We start from the raw sequence: 18564 nt of genomic DNA, 5'->3' as shown, positions 1-18564 counted from the left end.
CCTTTTCAGAGGAATTTGTAGTAAACATGAATATACCAGTTAATGAGAAATGAGTGTGTAGGCATTAGGACTGGTGAAGAGTTTTCTGCTGAAACTGTTTTTCTATGGAAAACTGGGTTTTCGGCTAAACAATCTGCAGTGCAGAAAGTGCCTCCTTTCCCATGAAATTTTTGATTTTTCATCAAAAAAATGATGCTTAAAAACCAAAATATACTGGCTAAAAACAACTTTCTGACAAAAAATTCAGTTCAAATTTCTTGTGAAAAATTGAAATTTTCTGTGGGAAAATTTAAACCATTTTTTTTGGGTGGTGCTGAAATTTTCTGTGATTACCCTTCTCCCCCCACCATTTTTAGACCAGCTGTAACAGGCATGTTTCAAAAGAACAAAACCATTGTTCCATTTTTAGTACACCGGTCAAGCAAAAGCTAAATAGTAATAGGTATCTGAACAATGGGGAAAAATGGAAAGGGTTCACCTGACTGCATGAGTATTTTCCACAGTGTAATTTGAAGATCACTGAAAGAATATGGTGACTAGGATAGATACTATTTCTTTTATGGGCTGTCACAGCTACATGCAACAATCAAAAGCTGAATGAAAAATAATTGAAGATGCTTATTCTCTAGGAGGCTTTTGGGAAAGCAGCTCCAAGTAGTACTTGAAGCATGTTCCTCAATTATTCTGTGTTGCTTCTCTTTTCCTTAGAAAGTGGTCGCCATGAGTGTTACCCAGGAGAATGGGCCTGTCCTGTGTCAGGACACTGCATTCCAATTGGTAAACTGTGTGATGGGACTGCAGACTGCCCTGCCGGAGAAGACGAAACTAACATAACTGCAGGCAGACACTGCAGTGAGTATTAGAACTAGCAGGATGCATGGAATAGCAGAAAAGCACATTGATGTCTTTTTTGTGTCTTTGGGGTTTTCTAAACAGCACTGAGAATTAGGAGGTGTGTTATTTTTATTAGCGCTGAGTGGACATATTGAAAAGTATTCTCTGCCATGCATGTACAGTTCTGTTGACCTCTTGTGTGGAAGGTTTGATAGATAAACATTTCTGATAATTTTTTTCAAATTTATTTGAAGAGTCAAGGGTTGAGCTCTTGTGGGCCGTTGTTTCTCTTCATCCAAAATATTTTTGTTTCACCTTTTCACATTAAACAGGAAAGAGTAATACCTAATGGTTAGAGCACAGGACTGCATGGCTGTGTAACCTTGGTCTGGGCAAGTCACTTAGGTCAGAATTTTCAAAATTGTCCATTGTCCATCTTGGGTACCTGCGTTTTAGTGCTCAGCCTGAGAAACTCAGGGCCTGGTTTTCAGAAATGATGAACACAGAAAGGTCCCATCAACTTCAGTTGGACTTGTGGGTGCTCAGTAGGGTTGCCAGGTGTCCGGTTTTTGCCTGGAACACCCGGCTGAAAAGGACCCTGGAGGCTCTGGTCAGCATGGCTGACCGAGCTGTTAAAAGTCTGGTTGTCAGTGCAGCTGGGCTGGCAGGCTCCCTGCCTGGCTCTGCGGGGCTCCTGGGAAGCAGCCAACATGTCCCTCCAGCTAAGGGGCGGCCTTGGGGGCTCCACACACCTCCCCCACCCCGAGTGCCGGCTCTGCAACTCCGATTGGCCGGGTACTGTGGCCAGTAGGAGCTGTGGGAGCAGGGGCAGCACGCAAAGCTCCCTCACCACCCCTCGGTCTAGGAGATGGAGGGACATGACACTGCTTCTTGGGAGCTGCCTGAAGTAAACACATCCCAGAGCCCACACCCCAAACTCCCTCTCACGCCCCAACCCCCTGCCTCAGCTTGGAACCCCCTCCCGCACCCAAACTCCCTCCAGCAGCCTGCACCCCGCATCTCCCCCCAGGTCTGGCCCATAATATTTTGGCATCTGAGGCAGGGAGCTCAAATGACTCCCCTATGCCCCATCGCTTGGGCCAAAACTTTGAAAGGTCTCAATTCTGCTTTCTTCCTGTTCTACTCCTCTCATGGTACTGCTCTGCTGCCTGCCCCAATAAAGGAGAACTAACAACTTAAAATGCCTTGTTCAAAAATTTAAAGTAACACTTAACTTTCAAATGCCTGAACAGCAAATGTAACTTCTCTTGTCTGCATAGTAAACACTGGCATTTTTATCTGTTGAATAATCAAAGTGGTGCTTTCTGTGCCTTCTTGGTTGCAAAGATTTGAACTGCTTCCTGCAGGTCCACAGTCTGGGCCAGCTCATGCACTATTGAGATGGTTGCAAGGCCGACCAGCCTCTCCTATGTCATTGTGGAGCATAGATGTGTTTTTATTAACTTCAGCTTGGAAAAGCTGCATTCTCCACTGGCAACTGTTACAGGAAGTGTTAGAATTATTCGCAGAGCAACAAAAGCATTTGGAAAGAGGGTGGTTATCTTATTTGTGCACATATATTCCAGAACAGCCTTTGGAGTTGACCTTGCTGAAAAGTATCTTGAAAGGGCTTTCAATTCATCACCTAAATCACTCGCATCAATATTGCGCATGTCATCATGTGTCAACACTGTCTCTAGTGCCCTGCATTGCTGGTGTAGGTCTTCTTCAGCTATAGTGAGGAGTTCTGGAATATCATACAACATCCCAAATATACTGCGGTGTTCCTTGAGCTGCATGAAACGTTCTTCAACTGACTATATTGCACAATCTAGCACCTGGTTAAAGAATTCAACTTTGAATTGTTGTTTGGGGTCTCTTATGGGATTATCCCATGCCTCATAATCAAAATGTCTTCTTCTTCGCTGACTCTTGTATTCTTGAATGGGTGGGAAAATAGCTTCAGTGTGAAGTTCCTCTGCCAACTTCTGTGCGCTCTTCAGGACGTTTCGAAATCTCTCATCTGACCGGTAAGACTGTAGGTATGACTTTGCTTTGTCCAGTTGTTCCATTGCTCCAGATATATCAAGGTCAACACCCTGGCGTCTCTTGCTTTTAAACACCATTTATTTCAAACAGTATGTCATGCCACAACACTAAGCCACACAGAAATTTGAAGTTATGTATGTTTCTGGTGATTCCGTTTCCCTCTGCCACTGTTCTCCCACGAACAGTTCCTGTCATAGCATTATCCTCCATAATAGCAACTATGGCATCATCTATCTTCCCAATTTTGTGTTTGATAGGCTTTATCGCCTCCACTCGACTTTCCCATTGTGTGGCACTCAGTGGTTTCAGTGTCAGAGAGGATGTTCCCCGACGTTGTTTCAAAATTTGCCATCGATGAGTTGATGCAGAGAAAAATACATAGATGCTTTGAATTACATTAAAAAATTCAGCAGCCTCACTAGATGCTGATGCTGCATCACTGACCATCAAGTTCAATGAATGAGAACTGCATGGGACAAAAAAAGCTTGAGAGTTTAACTCTCGGATCCATGTCTGCACTCCTCTGTTCTTTCCTCTCATGTTGGCACCATTATCGTAGCCCTGACCTCTTATGTTATCGCAATTCCTGTATCTTCCTGTTTTTTAAGAAGCACATTTGTCATACCAGCTCCTGTAGTATCATCAATGTCAATAAATTCTAGAAAATGCTCTCTGACAGTCACCATTGCAGGGATATTTTCACTAGGTTCTGTTGTTGTAACAAAACGCACCATTAAAGTCATTTGTTCCGTATGGCTGATGTCAGGTGTGCAGTCCAGAATAACAGAGTAATATCTTGCTGACTTCAGATCTGCCAAAATCTTCTGTTTGACTTTTGTTGCCAGTAACTGTATGATCTCATTTTATATGGTTTTTCCAAGGTAGTGGTGTGTGTACATTTCTTGCGTGGTGACTCTTCTTAGATGCTCCTGGAGTACAGCATCAAACTCAGCCATCAGCTCCACAATTTTAAGGACGTTTCCATTGTTTGGCACATACAGCTGATCTGAAGTGCCACGCAGTGCTAGGTTTTGTGTAGCAAGCATTCTCACAATGGCAATGAGCCTTTTCAGAACATTTTGACAGTAAAGAGACTAATGCAATCTTCTCCTGATGCTGATCATCTATGGTGGCCTTTAACCTTCATCTCATCTCAAGCTCTTTCCATCTATGGAATGCTCTCTGGTGATTTGCTGCCTTCTCATGGCATGCCAGATTTCTAGCCAGATTTTTCCAGTCCTTTGTTCCTGTAGAACTCAATGTGGCTGGAACATTAGGCTGGAAGAGTTTGCAACAAAAACAGTATGCAGCATTCTGGGTTTTTGAGTACATAAGCCATGGCCTCTCCACTTTGTCACCATTGGGAATTTCACGCCAGTAATGTGTTAGATGGAAACTTCTATTTTCATTGTTTTTGGGGAACAAGAAGTTTTTCACTTGCTGTGGCCCATGCAGTACAAGGAAGTCCCTCAGGCTGCTGCTCAAGTGGGTCCACAGTCCTGGATCATCTAGACTTAAGGAACTAAATTCAGCAGCAGCTGTTTCTTGTGCCTCCACCACACTCTTCTCTGATCTACACTTTTCTTCAGAAATGTGCATGGTTACCTCCATTTGAGATGGAGATATGGATGCTGCAGTAGCTGCCAGGTCACCTGTACTCTGACTAACTGGTAGATCAGGCATCTCCTCACCACTCACGTTCTCACTGGGGCTGGAAGGCTCACCGTGGACATTTGTGTCTGTGTATCTCAGGAGAGCTCCTTCCCGCTTAGATAGAAAAGCGCCCTTTGCTTTCTTTCTTTTTCTGAATGCTGCCCCAGAGGGGCGTTTTCTTCTTTCTCTCATGACTGCTGTTCTGTGCCAGCTATAGTGGCTCTCAACACTCAATTGAAGGGGACAAATAAGCAGGCTGGTAGCAGGGCCTGAGTGAGGGAAGATATCAGCGTCTCAAGGGCCTAACTGGCTCCTACTACTTCAGTTGACTGCCTGTTCTCCGCAAGTGGGTTCAGGGAAGCAGCAGGAAACAGGAAGCTCCCTGAGAAGCTGGAGTTAATCAGTCCAGGCTCCTGGGGGTGCTAGAGAGATACATAAGAGGCTCCTCCCTCCTCCTCTCTCTCCCTGCAGCTCCTGCTGCTTTCCGTTATTCCCTCTCCCCTTTTCTCCTGCCTGCCTGTTATGTCTCTTGTGCCCTCCTTCCTCCAGCACAGCACTCCACCATCTCTGTGCATCTAGAGCAGAGAGAATACATATGCACCAGCAGCAGACACAATTATTTACAATCTGGGTCCTACTGGCCCCCCCCCCCCACAGTCTGGCACCTGAGGCGGCCGCCTCAGTTCGCCTCATGGTAAGGTCTGCCCTGTCTCCCCCCACTATATCCCAGCCCCCTGTCCCAGCCTGGAGCCCCCTCCCGCACTCCAAACCCCTTGGCCCTAGCATGGAGTCTCCTCCGGCACCCCAAACTCATCATCCCCAGACCTACCCCAGAGCCTGCACCCCCAGCCACAGCTCTCACCCGCTCCTGCACCCCAATCCCCTGCCCCAGCCCATTGAAAATTAGTGAGTAAGCAAGGGTATGGGAGAGCGAATGACTGAGGGAGGGGGGATGGATTGAGAGGGGGTGGGGCCACAGAGAAATGTCAGGGGCAGGGGTTGGGGCAAGGGTGTTCAGTTTTCTGCAAGTAGAAAGTTGGCAACTCTTGTGCTCGGTGCTAGCCTCTAAAAATAGAGCTGTGGTGTTTTAAATTGGGCATTCATAATTATGGGAAAGGTCAAGAAAATACACTTCTCCCATTTAAATCGCACTTCTTGGAATAAGGTTGCAGCAAAATGACAGGCGTTTAAGGCTATGCTGCTGTAAGGTCTCCAGTGTAGCCTCTCTTTTCTGGCAAGAGAGAGCTCTCCTGCCGGCATAATTAAACCATCTCCAGGGAGCAGTGGTAGCTATGTCAGCAAGAGAGGTTCTCCTGCTGACATAGTGCTGTCCACACCAGCACTTTTGCCAGAGAAACTTATGTTGGTCAGGGGTGTGTTTTTTCACACCCTTGACCAATAAAAGTGGTTGTGTAGACAAAGCCTAAATCTTGTCCTGGGAAAGTGTCTCTGACCTCTGCTGAGTGATGTGATTGTAACATCAGAGAGCTGAGCTGATTAGAGAATAGCTTTGGAGGGAAAAGGGGAGAAAGGAGTAAGACAAGGGAACTGAAGGAGGAAGAGAACGACCTCTCTGATATCACAATATCATCACTCAGCAATGAGCTGCTTGTAGGACAGAAGGAAAGGGAGGAGGAGTGAAGAACTGGAGAGGTAGAGGAAAAAGAAGCCCACCCATTATTTCATGAGTGCAGCCTAACTCTCACACACTCATATTGCACTGGTTAATGAACGGAATAGAAGAAGAAATGCTTTCCCGACCACCCAACTATTAAGAAAGTCAGTGATTGTTGTAGAGATGTCTGTATATATGTAAATAGTGAGGGCTGGTAGTGTTGCCAGTCGATGGCGCTCAAGGGTATGCAGCAAGCTGCTGAGTTTTGTAGGATCAATAAAGCTTGCAGTTATGCACTGTAATGGCTGCCTCAGTGCAGCGATTTATATGGAGCTCTTACTAGTGGTCTATTTGGTTTTCATACAAGACTGAATTTCATCCTTTCACTGCTTCCTGAAAACTGAAATCCTCAAAGACTTCTCTAAACCTTAGCCCTCCTGCCTCTCTATCCTGCTAAATTAGATGTGTACGCCTGCATGCACACAAACACACATGGTACTGTGGAACAAACAAGATCATTGACTTTTTCATTGTTCCCTTCCCCCTTCCTTTTTTATACTGTCTAGTTAGAGACTGATCCTGCCGCCAGAGCTGCCCATATTTGTTTTTGCATGGGAGTGTGGTTCTTTGCCTATGGACCAGTTTCAGGATGTGTTCTGCAAATTGTAAGCTCTTCACAACTGGCATCTTGACTTCGTAACTGCTTGTAAAGCACCATGCAGCCAGCTGCTATACAGATGACACTACTATTGGTCATTCCTGAAGTGACTTCATTTTATTTTTAGACATATCCCACTGTGCTGCCTTGAGCTGCCAGTACCGCTGCCATTCTTCACCATCTGGAGGGACTTGCTATTGCCCTGCGGGATATGTAATCAGCAGCAATGACAGTCGCACTTGCATTGGTAAGTGAACAGTAGAGATGCAGATATATAAGTCTGGACTTTTCTCACAGGGGTCCTGGGTATTATGGATTCCATAAATATGAAAAAGAATCCATGATTATTGGATAAGTATGTGTGGGTGGACACATTGGCAAGCAGGTAAATCTTGAGAGTTATGAAGTTAAACCTCAAGCTGAACGGAAAAATAGCAAGAGAGCAAAAGCTCAGCAGCAGCATAAAACCACTGTGGGGACAGAGGAACAGGCCAGTGAGCGGTCATGAGGTCTTCACTTCCCAGCTAAGGAAAGACCAGTTTTTTAATACTTGGAGAGGTTGTTTGTGTTTAGAAAGGCTGACTCTGGTATGGCAACTTTATGTTCAAATCTGATGAAACAGCCCTTTTACTGTTCTTGAGAGCTTGATGCTGCATGCTGGGGTGTGTGGTTATACACCTGGGAAATCAGAAGTTACTCAACATTTGATCTATAATTCAGAACTGACCTTATGTGAAAATGCAGATTGTTGTGGGTAAGGTAAAATGAGTATGGTACATTACTTTGCCACTCTGGAGTGCTGTATCTCCTATTATGAATACATCGTATAGCCTTGCATATAAACCAAAAAAAGTCTGTCATAATTTCAAGGTGTTGTTTGGCTTATCTACAAGTCATTGGGAAGAAGGGAATCACTGAAGTAGGTATCCAAGGAAGTATCCCCATGTAGCTGTTTGATTCTGTGTTAAAGCAAATGCACATGCAGAGAGCCCTCTTCTTTAACTCTGATTCAGGAGCAAGTTGGGAAACCTACTCTCTGACTTAATGTAATGCCAATCGCTCTTCTCTTAATCCCATTGATAGGCCTATAAAACAAACTCTCCACATTTGCTAGGAATTGTGACAGGATCTCAGGTGATATTCATCATGTGAGATTCAGTCTTGCACAGAAGAGATGGGCCATAGTCATTTTACTCAAAATCTAGCAAGGGATCAGTGGTTCTTCTCTTCCTCCCACTGACTCTCATGTAAAAGGGGAAGTCCCTTGCTCAACTCCTGATTCAATAAGCAGAAGGTGGGGGCCAGCGGACATGTGAATAATTTCCTCTATTGAGATAAGAAGTGAAGGGGTTGGCTTATTAGCTGTAATGTTCAGTAGGTTATTCTTTCACTTTTTAGTTTAAATTTAGTTTTACTGGTTGTATACCTGAGGAATTCAGTGGGAAGTGGTTTTAGTGGAAAGCATTAATTTCCCAAACCCATAAACTTTTCATTCTCCCCTCTTCTCTGCTCCTGGTAGGGTTGCCAACCCTCCCAGTTTCGCCGGGAGTCTCCCAGAATCAGGCTCTATTTCCCAGAGGCTACTGAAGCTAAACCGGGAGATTTTAGGTGCTAAAAGTCTGGCGGCGCAGTGTCGCTAAAGCAGGCTCTCTACCTGTCCTGGCCCCACGCTGCTCCCGGAAGCGGCCGGCATGTCCCTGGGAGGGGTGGGAGCAGGGGGGTCTCTGCATGCCACCCCCACCCCGAGCGCCAACTCCCATTGGCTGGGAGCTGTGGCCAGTGGGAGCTGCCGGGGTGATGCTCTTCAGCTACCGTAAGCTGGTAGAGCTCCACTGGAGTCAGTTACAGCCGTTGAAGATCTGGCCTATGGTTTTTGCCTGGAATTATAGAGCAGATCTATATTGTCTAACTAGCTCTAAGTACCTCAAAATACAGGGACCTACAGGCCATTCACATGTAATATGGGTTTTGAACTACTCATCTCATCTGAACAGCAGTTTAGTTCTGTTCTCTCAGCCAAGTCTAATGGAATTACTGTGTTAGATAGCAGCACTTCTAAGAAGGTGGCTGTTGATATGTTATACATGCTAAATAGCTGACGTGATGTTCCTTGTGGTTATACTGGTACTAGGGGCTATACTTCTGGGAGCATTGCACCCTCGGGTACCCCATGTATAGTCTCAAATAAGAGAGATATTTCTGAGCCCAGTCAGGTGGGTATCTACCGAAAGTATCTCATATTCATTCCATCATTTGCTTTCCATTGTTCTTGATCACTCTTGGAAGGTAGACACTGAAATCCCTTTGCAACCAATTATTTTTTCCTCCATTGCTTGCACAAACAGATTTGTTGTTCTCAGGCAGCCCATGAAGCTTAGGCAGCTTCACTGATCTTTTTCTTTTGAGGAAAAGAAAATAAAAGCATCTGTTGTCAAAAGGGAAACCTACCTACCAATAGCGACAGGGACTTTGCAAACAAATATAAGGAAAAGAGGGAGGACAATCTTCTCAGGCCTGCCAAGTATGACAGTGTCTTCCTTACTGGAAGCTGTGTTTATATGCGTGCCTTGTCCACCTAACAGATTTTGATGATTGTAAGATGTGGGGTGTGTGTGACCAGCTGTGTGAAGACCGTGTTGGCCATCACCAGTGTCACTGTGTGGAAGGTTATTTCTTGGAGCATCACCGCCACTGTAGAGCCAACACTTCATGTAAGTAAATGGCGCCAAGTGTGGTTCTTGCTGTAATTTTACTTGTAAAGCAAATATTATCTTGTAATTTTCTGTGTATTGGGGAAAAAAAGTAGTGAAATATGCTTGAGTACAGCAGGCACACATAAAATGTTCCAGTGGCATGAAAGATTCTGCTGGTTCCAGAGATATTCCCTATCTGCAAAATGCAATATTCAGTTAGAAACAGGATTTTCAGACTGGTGGATCATTATTAGGCTGCTCGCTCCATTTACTTTAATGGCAGCTTTGTCTGAGTGAAGTGAGCAGGATTTGGGTCTTAAATATCATCCACTGAAATAGATCCACTAGCCGTCTCCATGGATATATATTTTCAAGGCAAACTTTCAAAGCCTTCTTATTGGAGAGTCTCTGCTGCTATGAAATGCTCTAATGGGATGTGAGAATGAAGAATACATATTGGAAATGGCAATAAATAAAAATTCACAGAAGATAGGCTGCATGGCAAACTCAAAGAATATCCATCTCTCGTGGGAAAAAGGTCTTTTGAGAGAAGGTGGAGGGTGGCAAGAGAGAGAGGGAGAGAGAGAGAGAGAACCTTCTTCAGGATGTGGATATACACAGGTTTGGTAACATTTTCACACAGAAGTGTTTTTACTGCACATTCCTTAGTTGCCTCCTCCAAAACAGGCTGTAGACCAGGTTGCCACGCAGTGCTTAAAGGGCCAGATTTGCAAAGGTGGATGCAATGTGTGCAGTCTACAAAAACAAGATCATATTTGCACCCACCAGCAGACAGGTATACACTCAATATTGATAAGTGTCAGTTTATACCTGTGTATTCTATTTGTAGTTTGCAAATGCATTAATGCCTGTTTGCAAAATAACACTTTCAGCTGGTGTTGCATCAATTATTTTCTCCAATGGTCGTGATTTGCTGATTGGAGATATCCATGGAAGGAGTTTTCGTACTTTGGTGCAATCCCAGAATCGTGGCATTGCGGTCGGAGTGGACTTTCATTTTTTCCTACGTAGAATCTTTTGGACAGACACAGTGCAAGATAAGGTAGGTAGAAATTTCAAGAAAAATATGATTTTTTGGAAGCAAAAAGACCCAGGAGCAGAATGTGTTGATAGTGTTTCATTTTTGTGAGCTGATGCAGGCAGTATCTTTGTTTTCTAACAAAAAAGGCCCTTGAGAAGTTTTACATTAATCACCACATTTTCCAAGCTATACTGTTACATCTGATATATTAAACAAAGCATGCTATTATTTGGTGCTATCTTGAGCAACTTTTAATTTTATTAGAAATGGAGTCCAGAAGCCTAATTAAGAGAAATAGTAGACATTCTTTCAAAACTGGACAAATTTTTCTTAGTAATTTTTTGAAACCTGATCATTTAAAATGTAAAACTGCTGTGCTTTCCAAGATGATAAAAATCAGATTTCTCCCATATACTCCAAATGGGATTGTAATTGAGCTTTGGGTAACAAATATTGACAATATTTTGTGTAATGAGCCAATATTTTGTTACACTACTTTTTTTTTTAAAAGAGGAAATATGTTCAGTTTAAATCAGAGTAAAACAGTAATTTTCAGAAGTCAGTTTGGGGTACATGTCAAAGGAGGTAGGCTCATATTTCTCCCATTGTCTCTTTTCTCCTTCCCCAACCTCGCTGAAAAGAATAAAAGTTGCAGTTCAGTTGCATAAATCCAAAACTTTTATAAGAACTTTGTAGGGCAAGTAAACCAACACTGGAAATAAGCTGATAACTCTGTGTCTGGAAGAATCTGTATATTTCTGAGTATAGAACCGTGTCACTAATGTTACATGTCATGTTACCTACACATCCCATTTCTCTAAACTCTAGACTACCAAAAAAGAGCCTAATTTCAATAATAAAAATTTTTATAGGACACTTACTTATTGCCCTTGCTAGATGGGGAATAAGATCTTCCGGGTTCACCTATGACCCACTCCCTGCTGACCCTTATGTGTAGAGCAGGGGTTGACAACCTGCGGCACGTGTGCCAAAGGCGGCACGTGAGCCGATTTTTACTGGCACGCTGCTGCCAGCCGGGGTCCTGTCCGCCGGCCCCGCTCAGCCCGCTTCTGGCCTGGGTGAACGGAACCCCAGGCCGGCAGCAGGCTGAGCGGGGCCGGCGGCTGGGACCCCGGCTGGCAGGAGCTAGCGGACGGAACCCCAGAGTGGCGGAGGGGTTCAGCCGCTCAGCCCACCGCTGGTCTGGGGTTCTGCCCAATGCTGTAGTGTATTAACTTTTTCTCCCTGTAGGAATGTGCTCCTTGCAGAGCACCAGGACTGGCAGCCATAAGTAGTACACCATAAGTAGCACATTCCTACTTTAATACAACTACACCCGTGTAGGGACGGCTGTGCCTCCCCAAACAGCCTGCCCCCTATCCGCCCCCTCCCACTTCCTGCCCCTGACTGCCCTCCTCATTAACCTCTGATCCATCCAACACCCCCTGCTCCTTGTCTCCTGACCGTCCTTCCCCCCAGACCCCAGCCCACCATCCAAGCCTCCCTGTCCCCTGACTGCCCCGATCCCTATCCACACCCCCGACCCCTGACAGGCCCCCCGGGACTCCCACGCCTATCCAACCACCCCTCTTCCCCATCCTCTTACCATGCTGCTCAGAGCACCAGGAGTGGCAGCCGTAATTAGTACACCAGAAGTAGCACATTCCTATGCGGAGCAATGTAATACACTCCACCCAGTCCCGCTCAGCCCACTGATGGTCTGGAGTTCTCAAAATATGTTCTCGCACCCCTTATCAAAAATAACACTACACTTAGCTTAAAAACTTGAAAACTTAGAAACTTAAAAACTTGGTATATTACAGTAATCATTAAAAAATGTATAATGTTAATAAATACATAGGTTTGATGAAACAAAGTAGTTGTACTTATGTGCCTGTGCTTAATTTGTGTTTTCGATGATTTACCTTCTAAAAAAATCTCGCATGTCTCGCACCCCCAGAAAGGGCATCTCGTACCCCCAGGGCATGTGTGCACCCCAGTTTAAAAACCACTGCACTAAACTGATAAGATCTGCATTTTAATTTAATTTTAAATGAAGCTTCTTAAACATTTTAAAAACCTTGTTTACTTTACATACAGCAATAGTTTAGTTATATAATATAGACTTATAGAGCGAGACCTTCTAAAAACGTTAATATGTATTACTGGCATGTGAAATCTTAAATTAGAGTGAATAAATGAAGACTTGGCACACCGCTTCTGAAAGGTTGCCGACCCCGGTGTAGAGGGTTTGCACAGAGCAAGGTGACTGTCACTGTGCTGGTGTTTACTACATGTCTAAATTTGCCAGGCCTTCCACAGCAGAGTCACACCGTCAAGGGCCCTGCCTGGCCACGGAGAAAGGGCAGAATTTGCCCCATCGTTGTTAGCTTAGCAGAATTCTTGCATTTTCCCCACAGAATATTTCCATTTATTATGCTTAAGACAGATGCAGCAGCATAGTTTAAGGTTGAGGCCAGAGTTTTACCTGTAAAATGTTTTTGCCTGCAATTATACTGTTGTTTTACCTTTTACTGTAAAAGGTACCAACACTTCAGTGAATGGACATTTCCATCAAAAGCTTTTTGTGGCAGAGACTGTCTATTTATCTATGTTTGTGTAACACATAACACAATAGAGCTCCAATCCTGTTTGCAACTTCTAGGAGTAACAACAACAATACATAAGGCATTCTCTTACATGTGAAATGCATTGTAATAAATATTTATTATAACAGAAATTACATAAATGTTAGAAAAACAAATACTATTAAACACTCTGTTAACAATTAAGCTAAGGTACAAACTAATCAAGAACATTATGAGTTATGCACCTACGACATTCTTCATCTCATCTAATTTGCATTTGGCCTAAAATCCTCAAGATCCTCCATCACTGGGTTTAGAACAATGGAGTAGGTGCTTAAACAGTTCATATGTTCAACAATTTGTGGACCCAACAGCGTGGAGTTAAAATTGTAATCTTTTTAGTTCAAAGCTTTCTGGATTGTATTAATTTGTGGTGCATCGTAACATTGGTTTAATGTAGGCCCCCCGCCCCAGAAAAACACTTTTTTTGGTATGAATCTTTATCGTAGCAAAAAGACTAAAAGAATCACTCGTTTGCTTCATCGGACTGTAGCTGTCAGCTCACATAAATTAAAATGGTATGTCTCCTTGAGCCTTATACTCTTAAGAGCCAGGGGCTACAGTAAGGGGCAGCAAAGGGAATGCAGCTCCCCCTCTGCTAAAGCAGGAGAGCTTTCAGTCCTCTTCTTCACTTCAGCGAGCAAGGCTTCCCTGCAGCTCCCCCTGCTTGCTTGGTTGGTGCAATAAGAGATCCTTCTCCTGTTTGTTTACTTAACCAAGGTTAGAGCTTTGCTAAAAGACTCACCCTTGGTTAAGCTGTTGAAAACTCATGCTTTTGCTGGGGTCCAGAAAAGCCACTCCAGGACTTTTGCCATTTTTACTGTGGTAGAAGTCATTTTCAGTCCGGTAACTTGTCCAGTCTGCAGGAATGACACATGGAGCAAACTCTCTGGTTCTGCATTTGGATCCTAAATTTCACAAAGATCCTCCTTATTTCTTTTTGCAAAAGCCTAGAGAGCAGCTTTAAAGGGTTTACATGGGTAACCACAGGCAGAATTTGGCCCCATATCTATAGGGCCATGTGATTACCTCAGGCATGACAACTACTGTGTGAGTAATTAAGATGACTAATGGAATGTCATGGTAGTTAATAGTTTAGGTTAATAATATGTATTTTATTTTCAGGTGTTTTCTGTTGGTATTGATGGTTCTGGTATCCATGAAGTTTTAAATGTTTCACTTGACACACCTGAAAATCTCGCAGTCGACTGGATTAACAATAAACTGTATGTAATTGAGACCAGTGTGAACAGAATAGATATGGTAAACTTGGATGGAACTAACCGTGTAACTCTTATTGCTGAAAATCTGGGAAATCCTAGAGGAATAGCACTCGACCCAACTGTTGGGTAAGTGATACAGGTGAGGTAATGAGAAAAGATGGTTAAAATCCCTGTATTCGTATATAAAGGAACAGTAACTAAGAAATAGTCAATAATTGTCTTTTGAAATAAAACATAAAAGGGAGTTCTTGACAATCTGTGTTCTACTGGCTGATCTCTCGTTTCACAAGAGTTATTATTAAACCCAGGTATTAAACCCAGCACCACAACTAAATTCCAGTTTAAACATCATGCTTGGTTTGAAAAGTTACTTAACCCTCTCCCTTTCACATCCCTTTGTAGTATGGCTCATACATTTGCCCCTCAGAAGTGTCTGCATTTCATTGTGGGTGAACGTATTTCTGTACATGATGTATTGTACAGTGTCACGTTATTTGTGAGGAAGACTATATAATTATAATTGATAAATAATATTACCTATATACTACAGATATGGACTAAGACCCTAGCTATATACCATGCTATAGAACTGTCTGTTACGGCAGCACTATGAAATGCTTTTACTCTCATTGTTTGGAGCCTGAGTATTATGACAAGATTTTGGCCTTCAGTGTGCACGTGCAGCTGCCATTGAAACCAATGAGAATTGTGATGTGCATCCCGGGGGTAGAATTTTTCCGTAAAGGTTTTGTTGTGGCTGCTAGCTTCTTGCTGTTTGGGATGCAGTAGTGGGTGAACCCTGTAACGCTTGTGTTTGTCCCTGCCCCATATACTTCAGCAGTACGTTAGAGGCATGAAAAAAAATGATCTTCCTCTGGGACAGAAAGTTGAGTTTCATGCCCTTTATAATGATGAACTGCCCGCGTGGTTGATCCTGGCTTTTTCCTGGTGGTCTGTTTGGTTCCTCTGTCTATTGCTGTGCACATTAGAAGTTCCATAAACCTCTGGGTGAAATCACAGTCTTTTTGAACTCCATCTGTAGAGAAAACTGTAGGCCAGATCCTCAATTGGTGTCAACTGGCATATTTCCATTGTGCACCAATTGATACTATAGCTCCAACTCTAAAAATGTGCTGTTTTAAATGATGAAACAATTTGAAAATTCCACATAAAATGTAGCTTTTATATAAAATCTCAAGGAAATGTGGGACCTTAATTTTTTTTTCTTTTATAGTTATTTATTTTTCTCAGACTGGGATAATCTTTCTGGAGATCCTAAAGTGGAAAGGGCCTTCATGGATGGCACAAACCGACAAGATTTGATAAAAACAAAATTAGGTTGGCCTGCTGGAATAACTCTGGATATTGTATCAAAGAGACTTTACTGGGTGGACAGCCGCTTTGATTACATTGAGACTGTAACTTATGATGGGCTTCAAAGGTAGAAGAGAATTTTGTTTCTTATATTTTACAGGCCAGTTGCACTATGTCTGGTTCAAGATCTGTCTAACCAAATGAGATTCCCAACATCTAAACTATAACATAACTTGAATGTGATATAGGACACCTTAATTTATGAGAAGTGTCACTCTGACGGTTGGAAAATGTTAAATTCCTCCACTGTACCTCATGTTTTATGCCTATGTCCTATTTTCCCCTTGATTATATTTTTGCACTTCCTTCTTCATTCACATTGTTTTGTATTGCCCACTCCCATGATACATGTCTTTTGATGGCATGCATTTTTATTTCTTTGAACACTTTTTACATTTTCTTTCTAGGTCTTTTCCTTGTGCTAGTTTGTTACATTCATTTTAAATTTGAGCTTCCTAAACCCCACACACCACAATGGAAATAAAATGTTCTGATTTCTTCTCTTTTTGATTGCACTTCAAACCTAATCACAAATCTACAGTAACAGCTATTAAAAAGCCATCATTTACCACCATTTACCACACACAGTGATGTCTGAGACATTGCAGTCACTCCTGATATAAAAATAGGGAGTAACCACAGTATCTCAGCTACCACGGAAGTAATTGTTGACTTTTAATGGTGACCACTGAATTTATTGTCTACTATTTATTATTTAGAAGCTCCCTCACCTCTACATTGCTAATAATGGCCTCTGTGTTTCTCAGACATGAGACAAAAATTGTTCCCTTTCTAGTTCCCTTCAACATCTTGTCCAAGAAAACAATTGTCTGTCAAGTCAACAATTTTATTACTCAGTTGATTGCTTCATTTGCAAGAGAGCGTTTCTTCATGTAAAAGCAATGCTGGTATCTTTGTTTTTCTCCTTATATCTGCACTTTTCAAGGCCATTTTCATGGTTTAGTAAGGCAGGAATGCAAGTGGTTAGAACAATCTCTATTTTTCTAAGATAAAAACTTATCACTTATTGCAACATTGAGTATCTTACATTAATGTACAAATAATGCATTTTTGAAGTGAGTCAATGGTATATTTTGAAAGTGCTCTTAAAATAGAGTTTAATGTCCACCTGAGTAACACACCAGAAAACCACAGCACACGTCTCCTCACAACTGGAGACCTCTGGAGGAATTGAATTTGACCTACATAAAGGAAAAGAACCGTCAGTCATAAATCCAAGTTCATGTTAATATATTTAATAGTAAAGTGTTGTTTAGAGAAGTAAACACTTTGCATTATCCCTATAATTGATCTAGCATACATTATTGCAGCGTTTGTGTGAAAACCGTATTTTATGATGTCTTTTCATGTGTCCACATTTAACTAGTGCAGGCCTCTCTGATTTGGCCTTCTGTAGCCTTCTCCAAATTTTCCTCTTGACTTGTTCTTTTCTCCAGTATGTCCTGGCATTTTATCTTTTCACCATCCCAGGCCTCTTCTGTCTCCTGTCCCATGCTTGTCTGATCTCCTGTCTGTGGAGACTGGCCACTTTCTGCTTCTCTCATCCCCTTAGTAATTTTGAGTTGCTTTCTGCATTATTCACTCTTTGCCTACCCTGCATTTCCTCTGAGACATTACTCTGCATATATCGTATCAGCTTCACTTCTTAGACCACTCTTGGTCTTTCCCATCTACGTATTGGCAGCTTATTTGTATATAAAAGCAGAAGCTAATGATTTAGTAAAGTTTATCATGATTTAGTAAAGTTCTATTTTTTGTTGTTTTTGATCAAAAGGAAGTGAAATTATCTTTTTGACATTATTCTACATGTAACCTTAAAAATGTTTTTGTAACAGGAGAACAATAGCTCATGGAGGGTCAGTGGTTCCTCATCCTTATGGAATAAGCCTTTTTGAACATAATGTTTATTTTACTGATTGGACAAGGATGGCAGTGATGAAGGCTAATAAGTTTGCAGACTCTAACCCTCAAGTTCTCTACCAGTCTTCACTGAGGCCATATGGAGTGACAGTTTACCATGCTCTCAGGCAGCCATATGGTAAGCCAACTGATTGTCAAGAGAAGTGTTGGGATTGTCCTCTCTAGAGTTGCTAAAAGCAACACTAGACAGTTATATTAGTTGCAAAGAAGCTGATTATACAAAATTTAAAAGCAACGTCTGAGTAATGTATTGATATTTGGAAGAAACAAACTTGTGTTTATGAGCAATTTTCACTTTTATGGCTTGATCCAGCTGCCATTAAAGTAAGTGGACGTATATATCCATTGACTTTAATGGCGGTTGGATCAGGCCCTCAGTGACAAGTAAATATTGTACGTTAGACATAACTATGTACTGAGTGTAGGGCTATAGCTACACTACCACTTACATAGGCGTAAGTTATGTCGCTCAAGGGTGTGAATAAGCCATCCCAAGTGACGTAAGTTACACTGATCTAAGCGCCAGTGTGGACCAGGCTGTGTTGACATCAGAGCTTCTGTGCTCTGGTTGGGGGTGGATTAATTAAGTTGATATGAGAGCTCTCTTCCATCAGCTTAGAGTGGCTACACGAGAGGGCTTACAGTGGTGTAGCTGTGCTGCTGCAAGCTCTCTAGTGTAGCCATAGCCAGAATACAGAAACTTATAGACCAAAGAGTTTATCTTAAAAGCTATGGCCCCCAAACTGCAATGTGCTGAATACCTTTTGAGAGGTGCTGAGCAAACTGAGTGCCAGTTAACTTTAGCAATAATTGATGATCGGGGCCTCCTGGGAA

At 42.6% G+C, this 18564-nt stretch overlaps 1 protein-coding gene across 1 annotated transcript in view; it reads left to right on the top strand.

Moving 5' to 3' along the window:
* LRP2 (LDL receptor related protein 2) overlaps positions 1-18564 on the top strand; it is a 180200-nt gene that overhangs the window by 39088 nt on the left and 122548 nt on the right. The window contains exons 8-14 of the mRNA XM_077829918.1: positions 709-852; positions 6937-7056; positions 9392-9520; positions 10396-10565; positions 14318-14541; positions 15650-15856; positions 17646-17848. Coding sequence (XP_077686044.1) covers positions 709-852; positions 6937-7056; positions 9392-9520; positions 10396-10565; positions 14318-14541; positions 15650-15856; positions 17646-17848 — 1197 coding nt within the window. The remainder of the gene's footprint in view (positions 1-708; positions 853-6936; positions 7057-9391; positions 9521-10395; positions 10566-14317; positions 14542-15649; positions 15857-17645; positions 17849-18564) is intronic.

Source organism: Eretmochelys imbricata, chromosome 11 (assembly GCF_965152235.1).
Source record: "Eretmochelys imbricata isolate rEreImb1 chromosome 11, rEreImb1.hap1, whole genome shotgun sequence".
NCBI classification, from domain to species: Eukaryota; Metazoa; Chordata; order Testudines; family Cheloniidae; genus Eretmochelys; species Eretmochelys imbricata.
This window is presented reverse-complemented; position numbering and strand designations above follow the sequence as displayed.